Source organism: Triturus cristatus, chromosome 2_1 (genome assembly GCF_964204655.1).
Source record: "Triturus cristatus chromosome 2_1, aTriCri1.1, whole genome shotgun sequence".
NCBI lineage: Eukaryota > Metazoa > Chordata > Amphibia > Caudata > Salamandridae > Triturus > Triturus cristatus.
This window is the reverse complement of record NC_140581.1, coordinates 738,435,653-738,456,514: the sequence shown is the minus strand read 5'-3', so window position 1 is coordinate 738,456,514 and position 20,862 is coordinate 738,435,653. Positions and strand designations below refer to the sequence as shown.

General features: G+C 43.9%; 1 protein-coding gene across 1 annotated transcript in view; it reads right to left on the bottom strand.

Annotated features, from left to right (window-relative positions):
* The window catches only part of SNX24 (sorting nexin 24), a 656,912-nt gene that overhangs the window by 353,233 nt on the left and 282,817 nt on the right, over window positions 1–20,862 (bottom strand). The window contains exon 2 of the mRNA XM_085632674.1: window positions 10,902–10,985. Coding sequence (XP_085488800.1) covers window positions 10,902–10,985 — 84 coding nt within the window. The remainder of the gene's footprint in view (window positions 1–10,901; window positions 10,986–20,862) is intronic.

Genomic DNA, 20,862 nt, shown 5'->3' with positions numbered 1-20,862 from the left:
CACTATTACATTTTGAACTATGTCTAAGAGAAGAACATTGAACAAAGAGTTCCTTTAACAAAAACTCCTAAAACTGATGAGAGACTACAAAAAACATTTGGGAACAGGTGGTAATTTCTCTTCATGTTTAAATCACAATAGGTTCAGGATAAGCAATCAAAAAACAAATGTGCATTTTCCATTACAAAAATAAAAAGCATGCTTTTACCATCATGTCAAATTTGATAATTGCTAGCTCACAGTTCCATTCTTTAAGTAAATTTAGTATTATTCCAATTGTGTGCTGCAATAATCTTATCAAACCAGGAGAGTCGTCTTCAACAAGTAATTTCAGAGCGCACAATCATCGCAAACGGCTTCCAAGAGAACAACTGTTGGTACTTATGGAAAGGCAGCATCTGTGATGTCCCTTAATTTAACCATTGCCACCTTCCTAAATCCCCGCGGTCTATGGTTTCTCAGACACTTGTGAAATGTCTCCTCCCCCAGCCTGCATGTCCACAAGCAATGCAAGTGTCCCCAAGTAGGGAGAATGTGGCATCACTTCAAGATGACACCCAGAGATAATAAATACTGGTTGTACGACGGTACAATGCTGGTATATACATCGTATGCCTTTGCTTTGCATTTATAAGCATACATGCTTTTACCGCGATTATGCATTTACATCGCATGCCAATACCACGCATTGTTTTTAGATTTAAAAACAATGTATTTGTGGCGGGAGACCTCCCACCCAACTTACCTTAAATGCGTGGTATTTGCACACGTTGTAAATGCATATTCGCAGTAAAAATATGTGTGCTAAAAAATGCAAGGCAAAGGTATGCAATGTATTTACCTCGTTGTAAAGGCGGTTTCCCATAAATACTACACCGATTTCCCCTTAAGTGACAGATGCACAATTATCTGTTCTTTTGAAGGGTCCAATAAAAGCACCAGGAATTAAGTTAACTGTGTGTGACTTTGTGTAGTGACTAAAGGTAGTACCTTAGGTAATCATGCTATTTATTAAAATTCCTATAGTTTGTGGCTTCTTGTAGGGTCCCACGATTTACAGTGAGTTAAGCTACTATAACATCCAAGTGCTTATCAATTGTTCCTGATGAAGGTCTGTATTGCTTGTATATGGATATATTTCACAGAACAGTTCAGCTAATTATTGCTGTAATTCTATTTCACCATGTTACTGTAGTTTACTAATTTATAAGAGGGGTCAAAGGCTTCAAAGAAAGGTTTTTGTAGTGCACATAACCCTGCCCCGCCTTGCTCCAGGCACACTACGGGGGGAGTGTATGCAGCTCTTTGTGAGGGGATAGGCACAGCCCTATCCAGGTGCAAGTGGAAACTCCTACCATCACTCTAGCTCAGGAAGGCTTACCGGCCTGGTGATGGGCCATCAGGATATGCAGGGCACACCTCAGCTCCCTCTGTGTCTGTCTAGAGGGATTTCACAAAGCCCAACTGTCATCCAACCCAGATGTGTATTCTAGGGACAAGCAGAGGCACCGAATGGTTATGTAAGAAAATGCCAACTTCTGAAAGTGGCATTTTCAGACCTGCAATTTAAAAACCACCTTCACTATAAGATATGCTTTTAAATTGTGGGTCTAGAGACCCCAAACTCCAATTTTCTATCTACTCCAAATTGGAAGTTACACTTGTGTAAAGTGTTACAAGGCAGCTCCAATGCTAACCTATGGGAGAGATAGGACTTGCTGTAGTAAAAAACGAATTTCGCAGTTTTTCACTACAAGGACATGTAAAAGTTAAGAGCATATGCCCTACCTTTTAAATACACTGCACCCTTCCCATGGGGCTACCTAGGGCACACCTTAGGGGTGCCTTACATGTCATATAAGGGAAGGTTTGGGCCTGGAAAGTAGGTGAACTTGCCAGGTCGACAGGGCAGTTTTACAACTGCACACACAGGCTCTGCAGTGGCAGGCCTGAGACATGTTTTAAGGGCTACTGATGTGGGTGACACAATGGGTGTTGTAGGCTCACTAGTAGCATTAGATTTACAAGCCCTAGCCACATGTAGTGCATTGTACTAGGGACTTATTAGTAAATCAAATATGCTAATCATTGAGAAACCAAATGCCATTACATTTTAGACACGGAGCATATGCACTTTTGCACTGGTCAGCAGTGGGAAAGGGCCCAGTCGTGAAACCAGCAAAAACGAAGTTCAGAACATAGTCAAAAACAGGATGTCAGAAGCAAAAGCAAAGGGGAAACCACTCCAAAAGAGCCCAGGTCCAACATTCTGTCTTTTATTCTTTGTGGCCTTGTTGTAGTTCTGCTTTCGTATATATGTGCTAACTGCCCCATTCGGAAGAGTATGCAAGGGTTTGCTGGTAACCTGTACATTGGTGGGCTCCTGTCCTAGTCTGATATGCAATGTTTATTTCAGGGACCTAAACCATCTTACATAGCAATACAAAATGCCTCCACCCTGGTCACCAAAGTCCAGGGAATTCTTCAAGAGAGTATTACCCTGGCAAATTGACAACCCATACATGGTAGGCTGGGATGCGTACCCTGTGCGTTTAATCACCCGTCACAGCAGCGCATAAGGATAATTGAAAACAGGTGTTGACTTTGTGAAAAGCTGAGTAAAATCTGCTCATTCGAAACAAAATATATTCACCTTCTTCTCTCAGACTCAAGCCAATGTGGTTTCTTCACCCCACCCCCATTCATACACACACAAAGCCCTCAATCCCCTCTCCACATAACCATTCCCTCACATTCTCTCACTCGCTGTCTTCTGAGCATAAGTACAATGTTCAAGGGTGATTGACCATTGAGTACATGGTAGATCTGAAGAATCCTCTTCCTGCTGTACCCATGAAGCAAGTAGCATAGAAGATCACATAAGATTTACAGTCAAAAATAGGCATGATACCACAGATAAGGGCTGTAAATTTGATGGCATAGGGGTCCAATACTGTTGTGTCCTGATGAATTCTAAAGTCCAGTGCCTGGCTATATGTTACATGGCAGAAACATGTTGTCAATGTAGTTTAGACCACATAGGGTACTAATATCCGACAGTAGACCTTCCTGATACTCTCTCCATTACAGAATTTTAACCAGTGCACATAGTCTAAATTACTTCCACGTGTTCATAACTGCTCTTGCAATAGAACATAAGAGCTCACCCAGGGTAAGTTGTCCTTGGTTAGGAATAAACTCGATGAAGAATTCCAACTAACAATGACTGAAAGTAAAGCATCCTTTAATAGAAGATTCCCACTATTCCCAAAAAACTTTGCCTGGATATAGCATGCATCATTAAACAAAATCAAAATCTTAGTATAACAGTGGAAGGACCAGAATGTCTTTTGTAAGAAATAATGTATAGATGGGGACGGGATGCAATCTTGGCTAGTCCTAATGAAAATTTAGAAGGATTTCCCCTCAATCCCTTTTAGTAGTAGTATATTACACCCAAATATTTGGCCATTTCTTGAATCCCTTCAGGAAAGCATAGGATTTCAGTGGTTGTGCGCCAGTGGCTATAGAGTACTTGGGTAGTTTAAAAAGGATTCCACCAAGTACTCACAACTTTTCACCAACTGTTGGGCACAGGCTTTTCTTCCGACTCCAGGCTCTTCATCTTCAGTTTGACAATAAAGTCCTCTCATTTTCCTTCCACTGCCTTAACAGCATTTTCAATATTGAATGACCTTTTACCTTAAAACTACTGTTGAACCAGAGTGGATTGCCTTTCAGTGGTGAACCACCCCAAGACACTGGTCACTTTCTGGTGGAAGAGAAAATCAGCAGATCTGGGTTTCAGCAACTCCTCTGCGTCCTGCACTTGCCGAACAAGTGTTCCAACATGGATAGCCCCCAGGAAATCTGCCCACAGGTGGGTAAGATTAGTGCCTGACCATGCAGCCCTTTTACCACTAACAATCTGGTTCATCCTCATTCTGCAGTTTGTCTCTGGCATAACTGCTAGTCATACAGTGTTAAGATACATTGTAGCGCTTCTTTCAGGGTCCGCCAAATGCTGTTTGCCCAGAGCTCTGCCGAACATTGCACCTGCTGCAATTTTTTCTTAGGATGTTACAATCACACACAGAGTAAGCAAAACAGCCCTGCATAGCTATTTCACTTTTCTTACAAGGTCAAAATCTTTTTTCTTTGCTATGCAAATCTTGTTTTCTGTTGTATGTTCTATTTTCTTTAGGTTGGAATCATCAACATACTTTTTCCATCATCCGTAGCCGTACACTTTTCAACATCTATGTTCCTTTAGGGCTATTACTCATTGTTTGTGGCATATTTCTTTTTAGTTCTCTAGGGATTGCCTCTCTAGGATGAATAGGTTTTTGCTTATGTGAGATGACAAGAATGAGTGGAGCGAGTTTTTATATACATTTGTTGACAGGAGAGAATACATCAAGCTAGAATGGTCAAACAGATAAGGTACAGAAACCACTCTCAAACCAGTGTAGTCTTTGCAAGTCTATCTTAGATACCATCCATACAATCAAAGGAAAATAATTCCTTTGAGTGCATTGTTTTTTTCTTGTACCATCCAAAAATAAACACATTTGATTCTAATTACCTCAAATACTGGTAAACAGCTATGTGTGCTATATTGTCAAAACACATTTCCTAAAGGTGAGATTGTGTTATTTCAGTCCAATAAAACATTGTATAGCATAAAGAGAAGACCTCCCCTGGGAACCTTAAATAACTAAACTACAGAAGAGCAGGTGATTACAAGGCGAGTAACAAAGCAATGCATTGGCTGAGGCATACTAGGAGCTGCAGATCTTTTATTCGAGATGATATAGTGTAAGCTACTAGACTGGGCACACTTGATTCATCAAGTGATACAATAGGTTTGAAATTGATACATCATGGCTTAGTAGAGGGGCTAATTTCATTAGAATTAATGTTCAGGCCTCCAACTAGCCCGCAGATCCTCCTTAAGCTGAATAATCCAAATGTATCAAAGGAACATCAAAACTCTAAGATTTCGCTAGCCTGTAGTGGACCTCCTCTGAATCATTATCCCCAAGGGACAACAGCTGCTTTATCAGATATTGACTGACTGAAAGAACTGTGGGCCAGCTGGAAGACATCCAGGGGGAATTATTTACCACCCTAGTTCCAATGCACCTAGATTGTCAAGATAGTATTATTCTGTCCGAGTATATGTTTTCTAAATCACAGAAAAAGCGGAAAAATCTATCTGATATTTCAAACTCCATTGTATAATTAGATAAAACTGAGATAAAAGGGCATCAGGACGAGTCTATAGGATTGCTTTCATGGAATACTGCAGGAATTGAAGCAAAACATACTGACCCCGAGTGGGGGGTGTTTAATATGCCATGAAGCATGGGCCACTGAACCAGTATTTAGATCAGGCTTCCTTACTTTCCGTACTAATGCTGTCCAGTCTCCGGCGGGAAGAGTCTCGGCAGATTGTTGGTCCTTCCGAAGTGAGCTATGTGAGGCTGGGTGTGCAGCGGGCCGGAAAAGCAAGCGAGGAGGCCGTATGTAGTGTGCTATAGTAGGGATTTATTGAAGAGTCACAAAGGTAGAACACAAGGTAAACAAGGAGGACGTCCGGGTGCTGGATCCACTCTAGGCCGGCGATGCTGGTTGCGGTCTTCGGCGGCTCCAATGGAGGTTTCGGCGACGTGGAGAATCCACGGAGGGCAGGGAGCAAGAAGAGAAACAAAAGGGACCGTTAGTCCTATCCTTTTCGGAGGATCATTGCTCCCGTCACCGTCACCCGGGTGTGTGGGGAAGGGGCGGAAAAACGAGACAGTGAGGAAAGGAAGGGACCGGGGGAAAGGAATACGGGGCGGGAAAAAGAAAGGGTGTTCGGTCGGGACGTGAAGGACGAGGCAGGGCACACAGTGCAGTGCTATACAGTTATAATACAGTGCAGGGAACGTAATGCTAAAGAGAAGGGGAATGTATACAAGGACTATACAGGGGACTCCTAGTGAGTAAACTAGTGAGGTTAAAGGCACTCACGCGGTCCGCCGTAACTCTCCCGTTGAGTTACGGCCGCTCTACAGCCACCTCCTGTGGACTCCACCACTCTTCGGTCCACACGTCTGCTTCAGTCGTCTGCTCTCCGTCTCTTGCCTCTTCTCCTTCGCGTCCTCCAGTCCGAGGTTCCTGCCACAAATCTCCGACCCTTCGCACTTCCGGGTTCTCCTTTTTATCCGGTGCTGTCGCTGCCATAGGGGCGGAGCTTCCGGAGTCCGCGATATTTGAGGCTGTCTGACCCGATGTTCTGGTTGGTCTCTGTGGGGAAAGGAAGGGTGTGATTTTCCGGTGTTTTGCTGGCGTCTCAGGTCGAGTCCTTATGGGGGCATTATGAAGCCGGGGATACAGTCCCGGGGCTGGCGGAGGAGGTAAATTCGGGGAAAGACGGTGTTCCGGTTGGGGTTGTCGGGACGCCGTTTCACAAGCTAAAGAATGATGATGGTTTCAACCCAGATCTGTGACTGGGGGCGAGTGTCTGAAAAGTTTCAGCGCTCCGTCCATCATCTCCGGCAGGACAAAGAAATTTGAGAAAATAGTGCTCGGGGCCTACCGAGTAACAACACACGTAACAGGGGGTGTCGCCATGGGAGGTTACAATATGCGACAAGGCGGTACTAAGGAGGGACTACTAAGCCTATTGGCCAATGAACAGCCACAGTTTACAGTTGACAATGACACAAGGCAATGGAAAATATGGGTGGAGAGTGGGTGGAGCTTCAAGTCTCTACAAAAATACAGCATGCCTCGAGAGCAGCGCATGCCCTGCCCAGGCTTGTTCTAAAACACGCCCCCAGCACTGCAGCTTAATTATGAGCAGCAGGCACACAAAAAAAGTATTAGAGGAATTATTTGGACAAGTGTGAGTACCACTCTAAGGTGAATTAATGGCAGTAATTACAGCCTAATGTTTGTAATGGAGTTCATCTGCATTTCTTTTCCCTAGGTGGCATCCATTTCTTGAATGGCCATGGCCTAAAGTGTAGTGATGCTGTATGAAAAGTTGTGTTTTGAGTGGCCTCAGAGTATCCAGTTTCGAAAGAAAAGACATGTTTTCAATTGTTGAGATTAAATTGCCATGGACACTTTGGGATGCTCACTGCCCCAGCCCCTCTGGCCTTTCTGCTGCCTTTGAATGTCAACTGCAAGGGTTTATAGGAAGTTGATGTGGGCCAGTTTAAACTTAGATTAATGCTCATTGTTTCTAGGGGGCTCGGAAGGGTTGGGGCGGCAAGTGTCACAGCTCTCAACCATTCACAGCAGTATGGATGGTGAGAGCAAGATATGTCTACATATAATATTTACAACTGACAATCATAATTTTCATTCCAAAATAACAAAAAAGGGATGCTGATTGTACATGCATATCAAGGTTTTTGTGGCAACCTTTTTCACTCCATTTAAACGAATGCTATTCATTTTTATAAAACTTAAATATTTAAATGTGCAGTCAGCCTTGCTGAGTTTCAAATCTATATCCTGAAGGTGAGGCTCTGGTATTATCAGAACAGGTTCCGACCCCGGATGTGTCCTAAGCAGATTGTGCTCTCTTTCCAAATTGTCAAAGATCTTAAACAATGGACGTGTAAGTTAAGCACTTGCTCTCAAGGTCTTTATGAAACTGATAGATTCAATTTAAATCAAGTATGGCAGAGTTGGCTTTTCATTCTTGACTAGGTAGATGCAATAAGTACCACTGTGGTACGTAATAGAAACACCTGTTATTTTCAATGTTATAGAATGTCACAATTACTTCAAACTTTTCATCGAAAGTTCTTCTTTGCTCGGGTGTGTTTATAATGAACATAAATGAAAGGATTTTTTCAAAGTGATGAGTCAAATTTACTTTCGTATGGAATGCCTAGTAGGGTGTACATTTATATACATGTATACGAAGTTATCTGGTGCAATTCTGTTCAGTGACGATATATAGGTATGACCTAAGGAATGTGCAGCTTTTTGCATGTTAAAAACACTGACATCATGAATGTTGTTGAAGAAGTGTTCAACAAATACACAATGTGCAATACTTCACAAAGAAAGACCAGTGATATGACATACTGGCTTTCTCAGAAGTAGGAATGGCCAATATTGTAGAATTTTGCTTGAATCTCATGGCCGTACTACCATCATCTGGAAATGCAGGTTTTCCATTGTCTTCTTTCCATGAACAAATCATAAAGAGCCTCAATTCCTGTAAAGTTTTTTCAAATGCATATACTAATATATTTTAGAGTGTTCGGATGAATACGGTGTTTCTTCATTTTATGCCCTTAAAAATATATTTAACTCTCTAACAATCAAGTGCAAGTATGCATTGTCTGTTTAAATAAATGTGGAAAAACAACACCTGCGGTATCTTCTTTTCCCAATAAACGTGAACAAATGCAGATAACATTACTAAAAAATAAATATGGATAAGGACGGAAAGGCCTTCAAAATAAATGCCATAAAACTGGGCGCCTTTGTTACAATGAAGGAATTTGTGGTTGTGTCTGTACCCCTTCACATGTTTGGTTGTTCCAGTGTTAGCTAAAATTATGAATAGGATGTATTGATGGGAGACGGTGGAGTGATTGGCAGCAGCCGAAAGAGGAGAGGCAAGGGACAGTAAGTGAGAATAAGCATGGGACTGCCTGGACATTGGTGTATCAAGACGGGTGTTTGCTTTTAAAATACTATTGTGACTGCTGTGGTTCATGTGACATATACACCCTTATAGTTTCAAAGTCTGCTTTTAAGTTTTACATTGAAGAAAGATGAGCCTAATACTTACCTCTGTGCCTTTAAAAGAATCTAGACTTTCTGATACCTTAAGGTAGGGAATTACTATTTTACCATGCTAAATCTATTTTTCTAGCCAAGGGTATCTGCTTTTTGGTCCCTGTGCTGTATTTATCTACGTTTCTTTAGCTATCTGACTTGCTGTTTTAGAGCAGAGACCATGATGTCCATCCAGATATCAGACAATTTTGGTGTTCCCTTCTTGTATAGATATGGAGAGACGAGATGATTGCGGTGTTGAGGGCACTGAAACGGGGATGCAGATTTATGGTGTAACTTATTGTGTAGGTTACATCTAAATTTGAACAAAAAAAAGAGTCTGTCCAAGGCATATCCTACATGGAGGTTAGGATACATTAATTAAAGCTGAGCATCCATTGAAGGGGATGGGTCCATAAACTCAGCGGATAAAGCCCTGGTTGGCAAAGCAGTCAGTGTCTAGATGTGCTAGAGCCAGGTGTTGTCCCACTGGATCCTTGAAGTACCTCTCATTCAGAGTTTCAGAGAGAAAGATATTGTAGACGAAGGCACAGGCTTTCAAATTAATTCAAAAACACAGTATTGTGGTGGTGTGTCGGCTGATAATGATTATTAGACTTGATTAATGTTCACGGACTGTGTATCAAAAAGCAGATACTCAATAAGATTAAAGCAATGCAGTGTACTTGGTTCAATATCACTGATCCCATCAATGCATTTGGATTGTGTGTCTGAAGAGGTTTAGAACCCAGAAAGTTAAAACATCTGGAGGCACAAGATAGAATTACCATGGTTGAGGGAGTAAGAGCGATGAGCCATGAGTGAGTTTGATAAGCAGTCATGACCTAGAATACTCCACACTGTACTCAATGTACATTGAAATAATAACAAAAGAAACAAAATATACATGTAAAAAACTTTTAAAAAACTTTGATGTTACAGATCTGATATTTACACAGAGCTATGTTTGAGCAGAAAATTTCATTTTTTACATTCAATTGCAAATTGCATTTGGCTATCAAATGTATATACTACTTTATGGTTATTTTGGTCACAACCAGCACAGAGAAAGGAGGAGCCGGAGGAGATATATGAGGTTGTGTGGTACCGCAAGAGAAGGGGGGGTGCAAAAGAGGAGGAAGAGGTGAAGAGCACAAGACCAGGAGTACTAGGTGCAGAACAGGCAGTCAGGCTCCGCACGTTGACCTTCAAGAAGGCCTCTTGGCGATAGAGACAGATAATAGACATTTATTTCTACCTAAATAAATGGTACTCTTTTTATTAACTTCCAGAGCAATGCAAAGTCGAGCGGACGTGCAAGGAGTCGAACCTGATACTACAAGGTGAAACACAGATTCCCAGAATGGAAATATTAGTCCACTGAGCCACTGGATCCATCTAAATAGCCTGCAGAGGTGCAGAGATGTAAAGCTCTTCTCTAATGGTACTGTCTGTCGGAAGGCAAGAACCGCTCCTCATCACTGGAAGGCGAACAGGAACCTTAGCCGAACAATAGTTTCAGTGGCAACACACATTCTGTTAAAAACTTAGACGAATTGGACGCCTTCCTTCCCCACCATTAATCAATATGGAACCATCTTGTTCTACAGCACTGCCTCTCAGAAGACAGAAGCCCTGTTTTCAAGAGGATTCAGCTTTCGACACTAAGACAGGGAGGTATCAGCAGTGGAACAGGGCTTAGCTGCCCAGTAAGGGCAGAGGCAGAGCCAAACTGGTACTCAGCAGACAACCAATAATATTTTGATGACGCGTAGCAGCAGCGGTCTTCTGCAAGCATCCAATGAGACTACTTTCACATGATCGATTATCTGGGATGAACGATATCCGGCGTAGTGTGCCTGTGGGCCACACTGCGACTACAGTTACTAGGCAAAGGCTCTTGGTTCTTCAAAGGGGGTTAGGGTGATCTGAAATTCATTAGCAAACCTCAACTACTCTGGTGCTATGTGGGTGAAGTTATAACCTTGGGGGCAGAGCACATTCAATAGCATGTAGTTGACCAAGTTTCTACAACAAAGCATATTCCACCTCAAAGTTGTGAAAAACAACACGACTATGCAAAGGCAGGCGTCAGATTGAGAACATACCTTTTTATGTAGAGCGTGAAATTCACTGTATCTTTTTTCAACAAAATGTTTCCTTCCACTTACGAGCACCTCAATTTTGAATACCTGAAACGTAAAAGAAGAAAAAAAAATTATCCTCAGCATTCATTCAAAAACCTCCGTTTTTAAAAAATTGTTACATTTGTGACCATGATGTAAATCGACCCTTTAATTATGGGGGATGATGCAGAAACCAAAAAACCGTGTGCTCTGGATGCCCAGGAGAACAGCATTGATTAATGATGACGGACTAAACCCTGGCTTAACAAGTATGTTCAGCAAATACGGGAATAGGGGGTTTCTGTCACAGTACGACCTTTGCTTTTAAACCACCACAATATGCCCTCATTCTATTATAGTTCTTTCATAAAGTTATTCAAACGGCGTAGGCGGTAAAACAGGAAGATGTACAGCGTGTCTTCTGCGAGGCAATGAATGCAAAGGGTGCAAGTGCAGGTTAATTTCCCTCTAACCTGCATATTCATCTCCAGCCTCAGCTGGGCGCGCGCTCCCTCGTCACAAGAGGGAGGAAGTGGCGCAGGCCTCTTTTCTGAGCATGACGCGTATGACAGCTCGCGCTGCTGCTCCGGCCAGCAGCCTGCTAGAGGTTGAAAGGCCAGCGCAGGGAAACTACCCGCAAGCTCTCATTAGTGGCCTCTAACGTGACACTTCCGTGACTCCAAGGTCGCCGGGTCAGTGCCAAAAAACAGGTGTGCAACAATACAGCAAAGAGCTCCTAAGGCCAGGCAGAAGGTAAATGGGAAATGGCATTCGATGTTGCTGTTGCATCGTTAATTGTATTTTTTTTAAAGGCGTGATAGATACTTCGTTTGCTGTACATGTGATTTTCCCCTGTGTTCTAATTGATATTCACAATCCGGCCAAGTAAGGATTTTTAAAAAGTGCCCAATCCATACACTGCAACATAATTATGTGCAAGTAAAGAACAGTTAAGATAAAAGGACAGTGAACTAGGGACTTTTCCCAGGGCAGCCGTGAGATGACAACGAAAAAAGTAGGACCTTATAAATCAGCATTGATAAATTATTTGGATAGCAAGGGTCGCCATTGCGAAGGATAGTCTCAGTCAAATATTCATGCAGATGTAATCTTTATTGGAGCCTTGCGACCCCTATACAACAGCTCTTAACCACTACTCTAACTGAACTTATATCTCTTGAAAACTTTCCACCTTCTCTTATAGAATCCATACCCTTTTCATTCTAAATGACATCACAGTGTCATCACACCAATGTTAACGCAGGACCGAGTCACAAAGATCCAGACAGCAGCTATACAAGGATTACAGGGGCCAAAGGCAATATGCTTTCTCCCCCTGGCAGCAAAGTACCACATCTGCCTTTGCCTTCTGCAAAACAAAGCTCTCTGGTGCCTTCTGCAGGCGGCCCCTGACTATGGCTGCACCACCGGCTCTATGGACACAACAGTCCTCGGTCTGGGCGGGAATATCACACCTTTCTAGCTCTTACAGTATGTCTATGATCTGCACAGATTTCAGACTTGCATGGTATTCCCGGCAGTACTTTTTGAGAAAAAGAACTATAGTGAATTACCAGGCGTGCTCACATGCGTAAACATTTACACAAGTCTACAATTATGTACATGGAAATGTAGCACATATGTACATTTGCATGGTTTAGGTTTTTGTTTCCCTGTGGAACGACTCACAATCACGAGAGTTTATGGATGTCCAGATGATTAGTCGCGTGCCCAGTACTAGAATGCCGCAATCAACCACTGTGAGCAGATTTACTCTCATAGAAAAGTGTGCCACACAAGCATTGAATCCATTCACAAGTTAAAATCCATGCCTTGTTAATCACTGGTGTGAATCTGCACTTGCAAATTGTAGTATTTGTGCACCAACCTCCCACAAACATGATTAGATACAAACCTTAGTGAATAAAGATCTAAAGGGGAAAAGAACCGACCTGCAGGTCATGTTCTATTTAGGTTGTATTCTCTACACAGGGAAGTACCGTTAGAATTCCCCTGTATGCATATACTAGATTAAACGGAAAGGTAACTGACCAGCTTTTTTATACAACCTATTTTATATTTATTTCACAAAGGTGAAAGGGGAGATGGAGTGATTTTCCACATTCACATAATGTGGTCAAATGGATGGGGTGGGATTAGAACTCAGGTCCCCTGGTTCCACCACAAACTGTATAACCACTAGAATACATTACCCCAACAAAATAATTCATCAAAAGTGTCTCTGACGCCTCAATGATTGGCAAAAAACACTTGTCAACGTCAATTATACTGCCTGTCTGAGGAGGGTGGGGTGAGGGTGGGGTGTAAATGATGAAACCGTTGCTGTGAGCCATTTACCCCCGAGTTAGGAGCCATTTAGTACAAATTTGATTGGGCTGTTGTGATGTTAAATATGCTGTAATCAGTCTTAGGTTTGAAAAGCCAAGGCCACGGATAGATGGGCAGTCTGAGCAAGGACACAGGCTTGGTAGTGCCAGTGCCAAAACTTCTTCATAACTCTGGATCTTTGGGAAGACCGAATCGAACACAGGACCTTCCTTGGTTACTCGATAAGGAAGATATCTATGGTGGAGCATGATCTTGGTATCGGGGAAGTCAACTTGAAACACATCCCTCAAGTACTGAAGATCCCCGTGAAACTGTGAGATATATTTCCTACCACTGGCATTGCACATACTGGTCTCTGTGCCACAGTATTTACTCACAAAAAGAGTAGAAGAGTAAAATTGAGTTTCTGTGGTGCGGTACACATTCTGAAATCACTATAGACAGGACACACAGAGGATGCTCACCATTTATCAACTACAATGAAACTGATACGCTGCTGTTGTACACCTAGACCACTTTCTCCAGAAGCATAAAGATGGCGGTCTATACCTGTAAAGCTCTGCCACTGAGGAAGAGTCATCCTGATTCTTCAAATTGTTTGCAGGATCCCAAAGGAATTACTTTTACGTGAATTAGAACAGCCAATGAAAACCTGATTTAAGACTCTTTGGAAAAGCTGCGTGCCCTCTGGCACTTGGGTGTGTTATGTGGGCCTCAGCCAGTGAAGTGACAAGCAAGACAGATGTTATTAGTTTTCACACCGCTGCCAGAATAACTGGCAGGGGTCAGTGTGTTGCATTAGCTTCCTTAAGAATCCATGCAATTTGCCTCATGCATCAAAATTTAACAAATGTTGTTACCCTCAATGTGTAAGCGGCTAACACAGACACACACCTTGGTTGAAATAAATGCATACTTTCTTTTTTGCTTTCCTGATTTCAAAGTTTACAGTGCATATACCCATACATATTACTACAGCAGGAAAACAATGTTCCACAACAAAAATCACACTCCAAGTTATTTCTGCTGTCGCATCATTCTGTTTATTAGGACATTTTATCTGCTCCCAGGAGTGTTCAAAGAAGCATCTATTGCGTTAGCAATCCTTAATCCTATCTAACACAGGATTTTTATTTAGGCTTGTAGCTTATTATCTGATTTGGCCTCAAGCCCTGGCGTCGGACATGTCAGTGGCATGTTCCTCGAAGGCGGTGCATTGTACTACCAGCCCTATTCATTCAGAAACCATGTCCACTGCTTCAGAGTTCGACATTACCGAGATCCCAGCACTCAAGATGTCGGCGCGGGCCCTGGTGTCACAGGGTGAGGCGACTGAGTGACGGGCCTTCCCCACAGACACGCATTTGCATTTACAAAATTGGGTTCAGTCCCGCACTAATTAAACTGAGCTAATGCAGGCACCGAAACAACAACAATAGCAGGAAATTGGTTCGCCTCGACAAAACTGCCAAAGTAAAGAGGAAAGAATGGAGGATAAAAAGAAGAATGAGCAGGGGACCCGTGTAACAATACTATCTAGCCTGCCCTTAGCAGATAGTACTAAAACATATAGGTGTGTAAATCAGTGGCGCCAAAAAGCGTGCTTACTATATTAATATTGTCATAGTTAATTAAACATCTGAACCCGTAGATATGATAGAAACGATGACATAAGGCTGACCCCCCCTTGGGCAGTTGTTTCATAGATGAACACGTTTTAAGAATTAGCTACATGCTCAAATGTTTGCTCTTATTTCTCAAAAAACAACTTTCCATTGCCGGGAACTGGGCACTGTAACTTCCCTCACTCTCTCCAAACGTCTATATATGCTGCTCCAAGCGATGTGATGTCCAAATATTATTTAAGTAAGCAGAAACAACGAGGGATAACACCTTTCGCGACAAGTGCAGCTTGAACAGAAGATGGAGCCGATAAGTGGCTTGTTAATATGCTCAAGGGAAGAACAAGACGGCTCCTCAGTAATGGTAGGTCTTTCAGCAACTTTATCAGTTGCACTTCAGTGTCAGTTTCATCCACGTTACGTAAATTAAATAAAATGTCTAATGCATGCAAATCTCAGAGCCAAGTTGGGAAGCTGCACGACTGCCAATAGCTATACAAATGGCAGATTGTGCACGTTTCAAATGCCACCAACATAACGTGAAAAACATTTGGTAACGTCGTAAACGTATGTAGTTAACAGATATAGGACAAGTCAAGGAAAACAAGCATTTGCAACGCAATAGGTTTCGCATTTGCAAGAGTTTGAGCTATTGGCAATGTAAATGACAATGCCTTTTATTTATGTGTCATTTTTAAAACAGATAAAAGGCCTTGTCACAGGCGCGTAGCTGGGGGGGGGGGGGCGGACCGCCCCAGGCGGCACTATATTTAGGGCGGCTGCGGCGGCCTTCATAATTTATTTAGGGACACAGTGTCACTAAATAAATTATAAAGTCCGCCGCGGCCGCAAGCGCGGCCGGGCAGCCCACTTTGAGTGCAAGCAGCGCATTGACGACCGTTAATCTGCCCGCGCGGCGCCGCCCGCATATACTGTTCCCATCCCAGCCTGCTCCAGAGCCGTCAATCTTGGAGAGCGCGAGCCAGCGCTACCAATGACGGCCCTGGGCTACATTTTTGCCCGGCCCTCGCTTTGAGAACGTAGCACGTAGAGATTGGGGCAGTCTGCTCTGCTGCGTCCGTGGATAATTCAGTGCAGTAGTAGGTAAGAGAATGTGTTACTTTTCTTTTAAAAAAAAATGCGCAGGTCCAGCAGGACACGTACTTCGTGTGCGGTTTATTTAAATAGTTTTTATCATTATCTTGGCCGATGCAGGACAACAATAAGACAATGAAAGATGCCCTAATAACGCTGGTGATTAATGATTCGCTGGAGAGCAATTATTTGTCTGTTAGTAGTTTTTAAATGCAGATGAACTGTATTTTGTGTGGAAGCTCAGTGGGTTGCTGCCTTTGCCACAGAGATCCTTGTGTTACTTGCAGTTCAGAAGTTACAATCCTAACATAGGGCAGTGACCAATGAACTGTCACCAAAGAGCTGCATACAAACATGAATGGTATAGATTTGTTTTGTGATATAGTTAGAACTTCCTCGGTCTTTCATCATTCTAATGTTGCTAAAATGAGTATGTTTGGGCAGAGATACATTTTTGTTTCCCCAGACCAAACCCTCTCAAAATATACTGCCCACCAGTATGGATGACATGTGATTCCTACACCTTGTAATCCTCATTGGCTTATGTGACATTCCCTGTAGACTGATTTACATACTTGTATGATTCATTGTCTCTGTATAATGTGTTCGTGGTGTAAAGTGCTGACACACTACACTGATATGAGTAGCGCTAAACAACAAATGCATATGAGAGAGGGGCTACGGAGCGATGAGGGGCACTGGTGGAGGGTGGCAGTGAGGGAATCTGAGGAGGAGATAGTTGGAGGGGCTGTGGAGCGATGAGGGGCACTGGTGGAGGGTGACTGCAGGGCTCGAGTCGGGGTACCAGGCGGGTGGATGGCGTCCCCTCACTTATTTTAACGGGAGCTCGATTACTGGAGCAAATGGAGCCACACATTTACTCTTTGGCCTCTCTGGGGCGAGATCGGAGCTCATTCAGAACGCTGCTCACGCGCTGGCTTCTCTGATGCAATGGCATCTAAGGGGTGAGCGAGGGGAGGCAATGAGTCTGATGGTGCAAGCCACCTTTCGTCACATCACTTGCTGTTGTGACGTCAGCGTCCCCCCACTTTTATTTTTTAGGACTTGTGCCCTGGGTGACAGTGAGGGAATCCGAGGAAGAGGTCATGGTGTGGAGGGGGAGCTAGGGTGAGATGAGGAGCACTGGTGGAGGGTGGTAGTGAGGGAGTCTGAGGAGGAGGTCATGAGGGGGAGGGGCTATGGGGTGATGAGGGGCACTTGTGGCGTGAGGCAATCTGAGGAGGAGGTCACTAGGGGGGCCATGGAGGGATGAGGGGCACTGTTGGAAGGTGGTAGTAAAGGTATTTATGGAGAAAGAGGTTATTGGTGTGGCGCCAAAAAAGACTTTCGCATCAGCGCTAAAGCCGGCCCTGTCATGGCCTTTCTGTTTTTATTTATTTAATTAGCAGTCGGGTCATAAGTGCTACTGTGGAACATACTTTAAAGTGCATGCTAATTATATTTACTGCTATATTCAATGTTTTAAGTTTGGAGGTGATTTTACTAATGTTTTTACTGGGAAAAAGCAAAGTGGAGCCCGATGGTGCCTGATATGGGGCTGGGGCCCAAGGTCAGATGTGAGATAAGGTGCACTGGAGAGAGGAGTAGTGGATAATCAAGCCTGTAAGGGAGAGCGTTGCAGAGTCCAGGGTCAGGTGGAGGTAGTAATGAAGAGGGATTCTCCCTGAAGGCTCGCACAGAGGGAGCCTGTAAGGGAGTGCGTTGCAGAGTCCGGAGTCAGGTAGAGGTAGTAATGAAGAGGGATTCTCCCTGAAGGCTCGCACAGAGGGAGCCTGTAAGGGAGTGCGTTGCAGAGTCCGGGGTCAGGTGGAGGTAGTAATGAAGAGGGATCCTCCATGAAGGCTCGAACAGATGGAGCCTGAGTAGTATCACTTGCCTGATACTCCCACCTCAGAAACCTCCTCTTCCCATCAAAGGAACATTACATGGAAAGTGATAATAGTTAGAAAGAGATTTGGAAAAGAGTGAGTTTTACTGGTCCTTATAAGACTAAGAAGAGATGTATGGTCATTTAATGTCAGCTGTAGATGAAGGTTACATGAACAGTGTCATGTATGTGCATGTTTGCATTGTGTTGAGGGGATTACCAGGTCATTGTTCACGCAGCCTCTGATGGATGTCACAAGCGGTTTTTCTGAGTCCCCAGATAGATCATGCAGTCTGTGTGTTCTCTTTTGTACCGCAATCTGAGGGATAGCCCCGGGCGCCACATGCTCTAGCCACGCCACTGCCTTGTCATTTAAAATTCCAACAGCTTAAACTCTTGCAAATGCGAGACCTATTGCTATTTGAAAAAATAGCGCTCCAAGGCTGTGATTAAAGCCTACTGAGCAACAACACTGGGGCTGTTGCCATGGGAGGTTACAAAATGAGACAAGACGGTACTAAGGAAGGACTACTAAGCCTATTAACCAATGAACAGCCACAGTTTCCACTGGAGGGCACTTGGTGATCAAATAACAGGTGGAGAACTTAATAAGACTTTACCTTTCTAATATCTTCTCGCCTCCCCCCATACTATCCCTTCCAATCCAACTAACAAACTTGCATGTCCACCGCTCAAATTAATTCCATATTTCCCTATACTACTTCACCACTAATCTTATTTGGGTTCTGGACTAGCATGCTACTCCTAAAAAAAAGATTTTCTGATGCCTCATCAGGGGTGCCAAGCGCTATATAAATTGAAACCCCTCTATTCCTCCGCTACCCTTTTCAACCCAAATAACTGACTCACATGTCCATCCCTCAAATGAATTTCATATTTCCCTATACTAATTCATCACTAAGCATTTTTGGGTTCCGGAGTAGCGCAATGCTCGCTGAAAAGCGCTTCAACGCCACGTCAGGGGTAGTAAGGATTATATAAATGCAATTACAATTACCATATTTGTTTACAGGCCCATAACAGTGTGCCTACACAAGTACAGTCTGGTTCTGATGTGCTAAGAACCATACTTCGTGCCATTGCCCAGAATCCCCCAAAGCCTTGAAGCAATCTTCTCACGTACTCGGATTTTACCTCGAACCACAAACAGAAACAACCCCGTTAGAAGTTATGGTTGTAAGCCAACTTTTCTGCCGCAAAATCAGTTCTCAGAGGGAACGCTTGAATAAGTCAATAGTGAAGAGTCTCATTAGAATCTAACACTCTTTATTGACCATCTGTGTGAATCTCTTGTTATCTTTCATCAACAGAATTGTTACTTTAAGAAACTATAGTATGTGGAATCTACCGCCTTAAAAAACATGTAACTGAATGCAGGGCTTTAAGTGGGTCACCGGGTCGGAGCACTGGCAGTTTTAAGGGGGCCTCGAAACAGGTCTCTATCGGGCTCAGTTTTGTGCCCTGGCACAGGCAGTCAATTTTTTTTCCCAAGACTGCAGTGACCGCAGGCACATCGATGTGCGCGTGCTTACACTGCTCTTCTCACTAGTGAAGAAGTTACGGCATGACGTCATGCCAGGTGAGCATTGTAGGAGACGGGAAATCATTAAAAGAGAGTCATTTTCTCTCTGGATTCCCTTCTCTTTTTGAAACAGAGGAGCAGCAACATCATCGTGGTGTCACCAGGGCTTTAAGTGAAAGCTTTTTCATTATAATATACAACAAACCATAGTTTGCTGCTTATTTATCTTATGCAACTAACAACCATTGACAAAGCCAATAGTCCTGCCTTGTTGTAGGTATGATATTACTTGTATCATATATCTGGATGCAATGACAGAAACAGCAAAATACGAGTTAGGCGACACACTATGCTAAGCACAGATTTCAAGTTTATGTGTTATTAAGCCACGCCGTTAAATACGTTGGCCACGACCCTTTGTGAGACCCCCCTCCATTTTTTCATCCTACTTAAAGCCCTGACTGAATGTATAAAGATTCTACCAATCGGGTGAGCATGGTTTGTCTCATGGAGCTGGACTGTGGCAGATGCCAAGAAAAAACAGGGGGGAGCAAACTCCACAGCAGTGCCCCACAGTCAGTGCTTGATATGTGCCGGCATCTGACAGTAGTGGGCAACGTCTCATTTTTGGGGGCCGAGACTTCTGTTATAATCATCAGATTTTGACCCGGGGAAGAGAGAAACAGAAAAGGGATGAAGGAGAAGGATGGGGGGAGATTAAAAAATAGAGGCAAATGGAAAAAGCTTGGACATAAAAGAACCGACAAGAGTGAGAACTAGTCTTCAAGCCGGAAGTCAGGCGCCCTTGCCCGGGACGTGGGCGGGGCCTGCTCCGGCAAAAACAGAAACCGGCGTGCCGTGCTAACGCGGGGCTCCCATGCTGAAGGGACAGCCCAGCGGTGGCGGCCGGAGTGAAGAGAAGCCCCGGGTCCCAGGAGGGGGCCCGGGTGAAGACTGCGGCGGCCGAGGATGACCACAGCAGCGCGGGGCTCCCAGGAGTGCAGGGAAGCCCCGCAACAGAAGTGCTGCAGCCGCGAGGAGGAGCCCCCGCCAGAAGAGCAGCCCGGTGAGTGAAGAAGGGCTGGGGGGGCTCCGTGTGGGCTATTATTGGCGAAAGTGTACTTTTGCAATTCTGAGCGGCCCCATCTTGCAGCGGGCCGCTCCAACGGGGCTGGCATGTCGTCGGAAGCGGGACAGGAGATGTGCACATCGTGCGTGTGCACGTGCGTGTTCACGTGCGCGTACACCGGCTCAAATCCGCAAGAAGCCTTGCGCGTGCCCATCTCCTGTCCCACTTCCAAGGCAAGTCAGCAACAATAGATCTCGCTGGCGGACAGCAGCGCTTCGCGCTGCGTTCGCAGGCGAGACCTAAAAACAATTAGGTTGCCTGGTGAAAGTATTAAAGTAGTTTTTCCAAAAAGTCTTTAACAAGACAGTATTACTAAT